Raw genomic sequence first — 12,216 nt, 5'->3', positions numbered from 1 at the left:
GCAGACTATGTGACCGACTCACCATATGGTGGTTTAGCAACTCTAGGACCAGCCACATCACTTGGTTTACCTAAACCAGCTTTGTTCTCTGCAATAACCCTAAATTCGTACTGAGATCCTTCCACCAGTTCTTTCACCGTGTATTTGAGTTCTGTTATGGTCTCTCTGCTAGATTTGCTCCATCGACTTGAGAACTGCTCTCTCTTTTCAACAACATAGTTGATTACGGGGCTCCCACCGTCACTATCAGGTGGACTCCAAGTCAATGTCATTTGCGTACTGTCCACAGCAATGATTTCAAGCTTAACAGGTGGGCCAGGTACATCTGTTAGTGATAACCATCCCAAGAGAGAAAAGCAGGAAACAGAAGGATAGAGTAATGAGACCAAGAAAACCGATTCACCAAGTGTTAGTGTAAAATGAAGCACTTGTGCAATAAGATCAATTTTAAAATCTCCCCAAAGAACTTACCATATGGTGGTTTTGCAATCTGTGTTTTTGATGGTTCACTGTATTCACCAACACCAGCAGCATTTTCAGCAGCGACTCTAAACTGATACTCAGTACCTTCTAGGAGATCTGGCACTGTGAAGGTGGTATTACTGATATTGTTCTTGTTTGCTTTGACCCATCTTCCTCGTTTGGTGTCACATTTCTCAACATGATAACTAGTGATTTCACTGCCACCATCTTCTTTAGGAGGTGTCCAAGTCAATGTCATTTCTGTACTGTCAAAGGCCGTAACATCAGGAATGCCAGGGCAACCAGGAGGATCTGAAGAACAGAAAGTTCAAATGATTATATTATTAAACAAAACAGTAATATGACCATGTTGGATGTTGAGATATTTAATGGAGGCAAAGTTGATTCAGAGAGCAGTATTTTTTGTCCATTTATATGTCCATATACAAAATAGGCATTACTACAATGATGACCACTAAAATTTATATATTTCTTGACAATCCCATGCTTCATGCATCAGCTGGAAGGTGGAGATGACTTACAAATCTTTGGTTTGGTTTCAGTTGGTCCAGCAGTTGCACTTGGTGGACTGGTGCCTGCTTTATTTTCAGCAGAGACACGGAACTCATATTCTACATGTTCTTTGAGATCGGAAACAGTGTGTGAAGTTGTCTTAATGTCAGCATCAAGTTTTGTCCATGTTGAGGAAGTCTTTTCCTTCAGTTCTAGTACGTAGCCAGTAATTCGACTTCCACCATCTGTTGATGGAGGAGTCCAAGTGAGGGATATTGAGGTGGCGTTCACATCAGTCACAGAAGGTTTGCCAGGAGCTGTAGGCACATCTAAGCAGAGAAATGAGGTTTGAAGGTGTGAAAAGTGAAAGGCAGCATGATTTGACAATTAAAGAATGAAATGCTGAAGTGTATAAAAAAGCAGCAATAGCATATCCTAAAAACTAACCATATGTCATTTGCAAGTCAGATGATTCACTGTATTTGCTAACACCAGCTTTGTTCTCAGCAGCAATTCGGAATTTGTAGTCTGAGTTTTCATAAAGACCAGTTACAACATATTCATTTTCCAGAGTGGTTTCGTTTTTATTCACTCGTATCCATCGACTACTTATTCCTTCCATTTTTTCCACAATATAAGTTGTGATCTTGCTACCGCCATCAGATGTAGGTGGTTCCCAGGTCAGTTTCATTGATGTGCATTTGATGTCACTAACGACTGGTCTGCCAGGTGCTCCTGCAACATCTGGGAACAAATTCCATACCCGTGGTCAATAATAATTGGTTTCCTGATCATGCAAGTAAACCACATTAGGCAAGCATGGAAATAATGTTAAAGCTAGAAATTCAAGTATGAGAAGATGTATATGGACTGAGAAATTGAGATATGAATATGTCTGGAAGGAGGAACTCAATACAGATCAAGCAGAAAGAATAACTTAAAATAGCATGCTCCAGCCTGGAAGGGTAGACATATAAAACAGGAACACTGGACTTCATGCATCAGTCAGCATGCTATCTTACCATAGGGTGGTCGAGCCTTTTCAGGTTTGGATGGTTCACTTGGTTTACCAGGTCCAGCTTTATTTTCAGCTGTAACTTGGAATGTGTACTCATTTCCTTCAGTTAAGTTGTCAACTTGGAATGTCAGCTCACTGACTGTAATGTTGTTTACTCGAATCCACTTGGGCATATAACCTTCTCTCTTTTCGATAAAGTATCCAGTTATTTCACTGCCTCCATCACTCAATGGTGCTGTCCAGGTAAGTGTCATGTGAGTTGAATTGATGTCGGACACTTTGGGAGTACCCGGTGAATCTGGTACATCTACAATGGTGAGTTACATACAATGACCAATTATATTTTGTGACATGCAGATGTAGATCCGCCAACCGGTACATTCTTAAGATATGTTGATGATCCATTTACACCAAATAAAATATTCAGGATGTCAGTTTTCAGTAGAAAACAAAAAAATCCAGATTGCACAAAGATAGTAAGGATTACATGTGTACTTCCTCCCACAATTCTTCTCAAACATTCAAGGTACACATGAGAAGAATTTACTAATGGAATAAATTAGGGAATAAAGTAGCTGTCACGATGGACAGGCAATATCTAAATCATTAGGTGATTCTATTATTATTAAGTAAATCACTTACCAAATGGATGTTTGGCCTTCACTGGTCCGCATGTACTACTGGGTTTACTCAGGCCAGCTTTATTCTCAGCAAACACTCTGAATTCATATTCTTGACCTTGGACAAGTTCCTCAACAGTCAGTTCAAGTTTTGACATTCTCTCACGGTTCACACGTACCCAACTGGTACTGAAAGCATCTTTGCGTTCAACGAAGTAGCCAGTGATTGGACTTCCACCATCAGATGCTGGCTCTGCCCATTTAAGGCTGATTGCTGTTGGAGATGTGGCTGTTACGTCTGGTGTTCCAGGTGCATCTGGTACATCTGTAAATGGAACAAAAGAAAGAGATGACATATGTAGTTCAAATTGTCATAGATAGACACTTATTGTGATGCTTATTGTGAGGTAAAAATAATTCATTATGACAATATATAAAAGTGATCTTACTGTATGGTGGCTTGGCAACAACTGGACCAGCTGGTTTACTTGGTTTTCCAACACCTGCTTTATTTTCAGCAGCAACACGGAACTCATATTCATTGCTTTCAATGAGGTCTTCCACATTATATGTTGTTTCAGAAACTTTTCCAATTGCTACCCATCTTGTACTAAACTTCTCTTTCTTCTCAACCACGTATTTGGTAATGTCGCTTCCACCATCATGGTCAGGTGGTGTCCAGGTTAGAGTCAAAGATGATGCTGTAACCTCACTGATGTCTGGTTTTCCAGGTGCATCTGGTGCATCTACAATTGGAGAAGAATTGGAATCACACTAACACATTCTTGGATGCCATTCTCACAAATAGGGTTTCTGCAAGCCTAGCAGTATGCATTTTTTTTTAACTGTTGAGGGGTCAGTCAAATTAATAATCTATAAATGATGCTGGGCATCAAGTATTGTATTGTTTCAATGACACTTTCAAGTGAAAAAACTAGAAATCAAACCAAGGATGTAAGATCAAATTGTTCCATGAGTTGTTCTGTCATAAAACAGCTACCAGAATAGAAACACAAAACATGGAGGACCATAGACTTACCATATGGCAACTTGGCTTTAGTTGGTCCAGTTGGCTCACTGGGTTTACCAATACCAGCAAGGTTTTCAGCACAGACACGGAATAGATACTCATTGCCTTCAAACAGACCTGTTACTGTATATTCCAATTCTAAGCATGTTTCTTTGTTAGCAGTTATCCATCTGTCTCTACCAACATCACATCTTTCAATGACGTATCCTTCTAAAGGAGCACCGCCATCATCCTCTGGTGGTGTCCATGTTAGGGTCACTGATGTCAGTGTGGTGTCAATAACCTCAGGTTTACCAGGTGCGCTTGGAACATCTGGAAATCAAGAAAAAAGTTATGAAGACATTCATATAAAAGAAGCTTTCTAAGCATTGCCCATCTATCTAATGTTCAGCTATTTTAAAGCTGTAAATTAAGAATTATTTGATGCCTATTTTCCAGAGGGAAAGGTACATATGTCTGTCTTGTTATCATCGTCATTTTCAAGATTTAAAGTATTTCATCACTGTTTCCTGAGCATGGATAGTGCAGGGGTCAATATTAATTGATTTACATAAATGTGGTTACATATAATACACTTACTGTAGGGTGGTCTTGCTTTGATGACATCTGATGGTTGGCTCGGTTTACCAACACCAGCAGCATTCTCGGCAGATACTCGGAAGATATATTCTGAGCCTTCATTCAATTCATAGACTGTTACAGATGTATCGGTCACAAGTTCTTCCTTGTGAGCTCTAGACCATCTTCTGTGCTTGACATCACATTTTTCAACAACGTATCCAATGATTTTGGAACCGCCATCATCTTCTGGTGGTGCCCAAGTCAGTGTCATTTTAGTAGCTTGGATATCCGTAGCGGATGGCTTACCAGGAGGAGCTGGTACATCTGAAAATAACATCAATCAAACATTAATAATGAGAAACAGAAATATAGCAACAGGTGATGTTAGATTAAACAATTACTTCTTTGAAAGGCAAAAGTAAGTATAAAATCCTTAATACAATAAATAATATATCCTAACATTTTGCATGAAATATACTGACTAAAATTTAGATGGGAACAATTCTGATCAAAAACGGACAAGAAAACAAAATTATTGTAATTACATAACAAAAATTAATTAACATTCTTTCACGTTCTGTATTAATTTAAATTTCTGTTATAGAATAGTATAACATGAATCGTATAATTAGAGTTCCTAAAAAATAATAGTATAGCAACATATCGAAACAATGTTAGAATAAAACTGGTGTAAAACATGAAACACATTATCAGCTGCCTCATTCTTGGTGATATTATTGAGTAGGTGACTGATATGTTAACACTTTTACTGTCATATTCAATTCTAATGAAATTAACATACCATATGGTGGCTTGGCAATTCTAGGATCTGATGGTTCACTGGGTTTACCAGCACCAGCCCTATTCTCAGCAGCAACTCGGAATTGATATTCTGATCCAGTTTTTAAGTCTGCTACAGTGTATGTTGTTTCGGTAACTAAAGATTCTTTCACTCTCGTCCATCGGCTACTGAATTTCTCCTTCTTTTCAATCAAGTATCCAACAATTGGACTACCGCCATCTGTATCTGGTTCAGCCCATGTTAATGTCATTTCTGTGGTGTCTACTTTGGTAATATCTGGTTTTCCTGGCGCACTTGGCACATCTAAGAACAGGAAAAAAAGGAGAAAAATATGTACTACAGGGACAGCAAGACAATTATTTTGCCTGATATACTTAACATAAAATTTACTCTATTTGTAAGATGAGAGATATGTCTTATATTTTGCAGAAAAAATACCTAGTAACACTAGTAGATAGTTTTTGATAAACCAAGCAATTGAGAAATACTTGTCAAAAATGTATTTAAAAAATTAAGCCAAAATTCAATACATGGAATGGGTGTAATGTACTTGATATTAAAAATACATGTGCTTTAAAGTGCTAGAACAGAAGCAGTGTGACTATGAATCCTGTATTGTTATGTAAGGTTTATCTGTCTGTAACTATTTAGACAAGAGAGGCACTTACCATATGGTAATTTGGCCAAAGTAGGATCTGATGGCTCGCTTGGTTTACTGATACCAGCTTTATTTTCTGCTGACACTCTAAATATGTATTGACTATTTTCGATAAGGCCAGGCACTGTATACGTCATTTCACTGACAGCTAATTTGGAAACTTTCATCCATCGATCATGCTTGGTTTCACACTTCTCAATGTAGTATCCAGTGATAGGAGAACCACCATCATTCTCTGGTTCAGTCCATGTGATTGTGATGGATGACTTGGTAGAGTCCACAACCTTTGGTTTTCCAGGTGCATCTGGTTCATCTGCAAGCAAGAATTAAGAAATAAAACATATTTATCTTTAAATTCTAAAAATTTACATATTAAATATTTTTTTTTACATCACAAGCAACTACAGCTACACCACATACAGCTACATGAACTTTTGCCATTAATGTACAATACAGGCTTGAAATTGCCAGAAACTGTAATGTGGTAGGGAATATTAAGTTTAATAGTGGTTGGTATCAGGAACTTTAGTGAGAAACACCACAACTCATCAACACTGACTGACATCATTTCTTTGTGATATGCCTTCAGACTGATATTGTTTTGTGTTTTTGAACTTTTGTTTGGAATCATCTGAAATTTAAAATAGTTACCATAAGGTGGTTTAGCTTTTCTTGGTTTTGTTGGCTCACAAGGTGGTCCAGCACCAGCAGCATTCTCAGCGTAAACCCTGAACTGATATTCATTGCCTTCCATAAGGTCAGTAACAGTAAATGTGGTGTCAGTGACACCATCTTTGTTTGCTCTCATCCATCGTTTTCTGCTGATATCACATCTTTCAATAATGTATGCAGTTATTGGTGAGCCACCATCAGATTCAGGTGCTGTCCAGGTTAAGGTCATCTGGGTACTGTCAACCTTGCTGATATCTGGAGTACTTGGTGGACCAGGTACATCTTTATGAAGTAAGAAACAGATATTATAATTATCATAATATTTCCCAAGAATTGCAATACAGCAAATTTGTGTTAGTAATACTTTTTATGTAATCGCCACCTGACTATAGTAGCCACCTTTAGGCAGTCCAACTGGTCACCATTTTGACATTGATTAACCCTAATCTATTTGTTCAGAATTTCAGTAAAAAACACACCAATCCATTCAGGGATTAGTAGCTGAAGAATAGCCTTGCATAAAACCAAACAATTAGATAAAAACAGTTATATATTTATCACATATTTTCACAATTTGACATGGGCACAATCCATCTTGACTCAAAGCAGGAATGATTAATATTTACTGGATTTGAGTCTTTATTTCTCAACACTTGATAATCAGATACTATTAAATGCATGGCACTCACCATATGGTGGTTTAGCTCTGACAACATCAGATGGTTTGCTTGGAGCACCAACACCTGCTTTATTCTCAGCAGCAACTCTGAACTCGTAGTCAGTTCCTTCAGTTAGACTATTAACAGTACACGTTAAATCAGCAACTGACTCTCGTGTTGCTTTCATCCACCTAGATGAGCTAATTTCTTTACGCTCAATGACATAATTGAAAATCTCAGAATCACCATCAAATTCAGGTTCAGTCCAGGTCAGTTTGATCTGTGTACCACTGATCTGGGTTGGTACAGGTTTTCCTGGCGCATCTGGAACATCTATAAAGATTGGACAATGCATGGAAATCAGTTGTAAATCATCTCTAAGTTTACTTTCATGACAACACAAGGTTACATTCACACAGTAACTTGGAATATTAACAAAACAGACAGTGAACACAAGGTACACCAACTGACACTGAGTCTTTATTTGAGATATAGTTTTAGGAATTCTATAAATTGCTTTTAACAGTTTTAACATTGGTAGTTAATACCAGATTTTGGAATTGGTATTTATTCACCATGCAGATACAACAAGCATGCCAATAAATTCTCAATCTTACCATATGGAGGTTTAGCTTTTTGTGGTTTAGATGGTTCACTTGGTTTACCGACCCCAGCCTTATTTTGAGCACTGACCCTAAATTCATAAGTTGTGCCTTCAATAAGCTGAGTAACTCTTAGAGTAGTATCAATCTCTATGTCTTTATTAACTCTAACCCAGCGAGTGCTTGTCACATCTTTCTTTTCAATGACATAACCAGTCACAGGGCTACCACCATCATTGTCAGGTGCTGCCCATGTCAATGTCATGGCAGTGGAATCAACCTTGCTCACTTCTGGTTGTCCAGGTGCATCTGGTACATCTGGTTACAAGATAATTTGCATAGATTATCATTCAACATTGGAGGCTAACACAATATACATGTATATTATCAACATGCCACATATTACATCACACAGTTAGTACAATGATAACATATACTTGCAAATACACATACTATGTATAACAACATCTGAAATTATTCATCTCTTGCATATCAACAAACTCTTTTTAAGCCAAAAATCAGCAATGTCATTAGTCAATGCCAAATAAATGCTCATATTTGCAATTACCAATGAATATATTAAATGGATGTTAAAAAACATATAAATGCATAGATTGTTTTTTTTTTAAATAAATATAAATATATATATTCAAATATGTTTCTTATATCCTTTCCAAACAGGCCCAAAATTTACAGAGTTTTCTCTAAAAGAGATTTTAGCATCTCCTATTTCCATTTAAAATTTAGAGAAAACACTGAAGTTCATTGACACAAGTTTCAGTAAAACTATAATAAAATAAAACACACACATGCTAGATTAATTGTTAACAGGGACAGGCACTCTCATTTACACAACTTTTCTATAAACCAACCGTCACATGCAGATTAGGCAAAATAGTTGCAGACATACAAATAAAAGCATGCAAATACAGACAATGATTAATTTGTATATAAAGTTTTATTCACAAAATAATAACAAATGCATGTGTTATTAAGTTATATTTTAACATTCCTAACCCAACACGAAAAAGCTTACCATATGGTAGTTTGGCAATTCTTGGTTCTGATGGTTCACTAGGTTTACCAACTCCAGCCTTGTTTTCACCGCTGACTCTAAATATGTACTTCTGTCCCTCAATGAGATCAGTAACTTGGAATGTTGACTCAGTTACAGTAATCCTATTAGCTTTTGTCCATCTGTCTCTACTGATGTCACATTTCTCAATAACATATCCAGTAAGTGGGCTTCCACCATCCTCTTCTGGAGGAGTCCAAGTTATTGTCATCATTGTCTTGTCAGTTTCAGTAACATCTGGTTTACCAGGTGGACCAGGTACATCTGGGATAGCAAAGACATGAATACACATTACAGTGGCATAATGAATGGCCTGTACAGAAGTGATGCAATATTTTGTGGTTCTTCTTTTAGGATAATTGTAATAGTAGCCATATAGACATCACTATTAAACTGTCTTCATATTAAAGAAATCTTGTCTGCATAGCTTATTATATTTCTAATCACTTTTTATCACAATACTGGAAATGAGCTAGGTTTCATCAACAATGTGCACTATGGTGCAATAGAGAGAAAAAAAAAACATAATGCGGACATAGTATTATGATTTTTGATGAGTAACTAGTAAGCTTACCATATGGTGGTTTGGCCACCCTTGGAGTGGATGGTTCACTTGGTGGTCCAACACCAGCTTTGTTCTCAGCACTGACTCTAAACTCATACTCATTTCCTTCAGTGAGATTCTTTACAGTATGTGTTGTATCAGAGACATTTCTCACTACTTTCTTCCATGTTGTACTGAATCCTTCCTTCATCTCAACTATATAATTGGTGATTTCTGCACCGCCGTCATCTTCTGGAGGAGACCATGTTAAAGTCATCCATGTGCTGTCCGCTGATGTCACAGAAGGCATTCCTGGTGGACCTGGAATGTCTGAGAAACAAGAACAATGTGTGTTATACTGAGCAGTCGTAATATGCTAACAGTAATGATTTAATGACTGTATTCCATTGTCTCATATTTGATATATACATCATTCTGAAAACATATTAAATGTTGCTTAAACTCATTACATGCTGAACCAATCAATAGTGTGAAAGTAACCGCTCTATAAAAGAGGAATCAAAAACAATTTGAGACAGAACAGAATAACAGAGAATATGAGAAGTATTCTATGAGGATTATTACCATATGGTGGTTTGGCAATCCTTGGATCTGATGGTTCACCAAACTTTCCGGTTCCAGCTTTGTTCTGGGCAGCAACATGGAATTGGTATTCAGTTCCTTCAATAAGACCTTTAACAGTGATTGTTGTGTCAGTCACTACATCTCGAACAGCCTTCACCCACTTAATGCTCATGCTATCTTTACGTTCAATAATATATCCTGTAACTGGTGATCCACCATCGTGTTCAGGTGGTGTCCAGGTCAGAGTCATTTGAGTAGCATCAACATCACTGATATTAGGTTTGCTAGGTGGTTCCGGTACATCTAGAGAAAGCAAGTACACAACAGATACACAGATTATACTAAACATGTATTGGATGCAAATATATTGGCTTGGCTTCTCAACAATCCTATGATAAAAAGTTTGAAAAAGCAATAGTAGACAACTTACCATATGGAGGTTTGGCAACCTTTGGTTCTGATGGTTCACTTGGCTCACTTTCACCAGCCTTATTAACTGCTATAATTCTAAATGTATAGGTGTTTCCTTCAATCAAATCCTGGACAAGATAAGTGGTTTCCTTCACAAGGTCTGTATTTGACTTCATCCATCTCATTCTAGCTGTTTCACAGCGTTCAACAATGTATCCAATAATGGGAGATCCACCATCATTCTCTGGCATGGACCATGTGACTTTCATCTCAGTACCACTAATGTTAGTTGGTTCTGGTTTGCCAGGTGGACAGGGAGGATCAATTGGATCTTTTGCTTCTGTTGGATCTGATGGCGGACTGGGTTTACTAAGACCTGCTTTGTTCTGGGCTGAGACACGGAACTCGTATACTTTGCCTTCAATGAGACTTGTAGCTGTATAACTGGTTTCCTGTACTGCATCCAGTGTGATGACTGTCCATGTTCCAAGACGTTCTCTTGCCTCAACAGAATAGCCAGTGATAGGAGAACCACCATCGCTACCTGGGGCATTCCATGTTAGTTTCATGCTCATGGCTGTTACATCAGAGATAACTGGTTTACTTGGTGCACCAGGTACAACTATAAAGAGATTGAATAGAGTAAGAAACTGAATTACAAAGCATGCGTATAATATTTAAAAAAATCATAATCTGATAATAGTAAGTGAATATAATAAATAAAACAAATTTTATTGGAAGAAAGCTATGTGGTCTGATAGGAAAACTTACCAAATGGAGGCTTGGCAATAACAGGATCTGAAGGCTGACTAGGTTTAGACAGACCAGCAGCATTTTGTGCTTTGATACGGAACTGGTACTCAGATCCTTCCATGAGACCAGAAACAGTGTATGTCAGATCTGTGATCTTGTCTTTAGTGATATTATTCCATCTTGTGGAAAAGGAGTCCTTGCTTTCGATGACATATGTGGTAATGGGACTGCCACCATCGGATACAGGTGCTGCCCACGTAAGGGTCATAGTCGATGCAGTGACATCAGTAACATCAGGTTTACCAGGTGACTCTGGTATATCTATTGTAATATCAATATGAACCTTACTGGATGTCTTCCTTATAATCACAACATCTTACCTGGAGTTAGCTATCCAAAGCACATGCAGTATAGTATTTTTAACTAAATGCACTATCTCCAAGGTAGTGGTAAACAGTCACGCGTCCAGGGTGAAGGCATGCAGTAACACTTGCTAATTTTATCTGCAGTCGACACGTTTATGTAACATGCTATGCGTGTCAAGTTTATCAGCAAAAAAGGTCTCATTTTTAGTAGATCATGCTGTAACATCGTTTTAGTTGAAGTCGCATTGTACAAGCATTATCTTCAGTTGAAAAATATTCAACCATGGAATTTGACTTATTCATCCAATACAAAACACATGCATCATCTCCAAAATCACACGTACACTCTACTCGAATATCCATGCAATGTTAGCCTCCAGTGTATTCTGATATCATGCAAATACCTACCAATACTTGAATTAAAACTTACCATACGGTGGTTTAGCTTTAGTAGGTACAGATGGTTCACTTGGGTTACCAACACCAGCATCATTCTTAGCACTGACTCTAAATTCATAGGTTGTACCTTCCGTCAAATTCTCAACCGTCAATTTAGGATTCTTGACAGCATCTTTGTTGACCTTTGACCATCTGTCTCTGGTGACATCTCGTTTTTCAATGAAGTATCCAGTGATAGGTGAACCACCATCATTGTCTGGTGGATTCCATGTCAGGTGCATGGTTTCAGCAGTGACATCACTGACTTCAGGTCGACTAGGTGGTTCTGGTGGATCTAAAGGCAATTAAAAATGTTGACAGCCAATGAAATACACTGATAAACATTATAATCCATAATAATCAATACCTATATTTTCCATTAGTATCATTAACACTGAACAATATCACAATGCAAGCATTTCAGATAGGTATGTTCTTACAGTTGAAC

At 37.6% G+C, this 12,216-nt stretch overlaps 1 protein-coding gene across 1 annotated transcript in view; it reads right to left on the bottom strand.

The window, feature by feature from the left end:
• Window positions 1-12,216, bottom strand: part of LOC100367237 (titin) — a 405,512-nt gene that overhangs the window by 233,818 nt on the left and 159,478 nt on the right. Inside the window, exons 144-163 of the mRNA XM_085495847.1 lie at window positions 11,761-12,063; window positions 10,984-11,286; window positions 10,232-10,834; window positions 9,802-10,104; window positions 9,247-9,546; window positions 8,634-8,936; window positions 7,613-7,915; window positions 7,026-7,328; window positions 6,316-6,618; window positions 5,675-5,977; window positions 5,007-5,309; window positions 4,223-4,528; window positions 3,653-3,955; window positions 3,063-3,359; window positions 2,636-2,938; window positions 1,998-2,300; window positions 1,423-1,719; window positions 1,005-1,304; window positions 472-774; window positions 23-325 (exon numbers count right to left, since the gene is read on the bottom strand). Coding sequence (XP_085351973.1) covers window positions 23-325; window positions 472-774; window positions 1,005-1,304; window positions 1,423-1,719; window positions 1,998-2,300; window positions 2,636-2,938; window positions 3,063-3,359; window positions 3,653-3,955; window positions 4,223-4,528; window positions 5,007-5,309; window positions 5,675-5,977; window positions 6,316-6,618; window positions 7,026-7,328; window positions 7,613-7,915; window positions 8,634-8,936; window positions 9,247-9,546; window positions 9,802-10,104; window positions 10,232-10,834; window positions 10,984-11,286; window positions 11,761-12,063 — 6,345 coding nt within the window. The remainder of the gene's footprint in view (window positions 1-22; window positions 326-471; window positions 775-1,004; window positions 1,305-1,422; window positions 1,720-1,997; window positions 2,301-2,635; window positions 2,939-3,062; window positions 3,360-3,652; window positions 3,956-4,222; window positions 4,529-5,006; window positions 5,310-5,674; window positions 5,978-6,315; window positions 6,619-7,025; window positions 7,329-7,612; window positions 7,916-8,633; window positions 8,937-9,246; window positions 9,547-9,801; window positions 10,105-10,231; window positions 10,835-10,983; window positions 11,287-11,760; window positions 12,064-12,216) is intronic.

Source organism: Saccoglossus kowalevskii, chromosome 22, assembly GCF_978046115.1.
Source record: "Saccoglossus kowalevskii chromosome 22, keSacKowa6.1, whole genome shotgun sequence".
Taxonomy (NCBI): domain Eukaryota; kingdom Metazoa; phylum Hemichordata; class Enteropneusta; family Harrimaniidae; genus Saccoglossus; species Saccoglossus kowalevskii.
The sequence above is the reverse complement of the archived record's forward strand: the minus strand, read 5'-3'. Positions and strand labels throughout refer to the sequence as shown.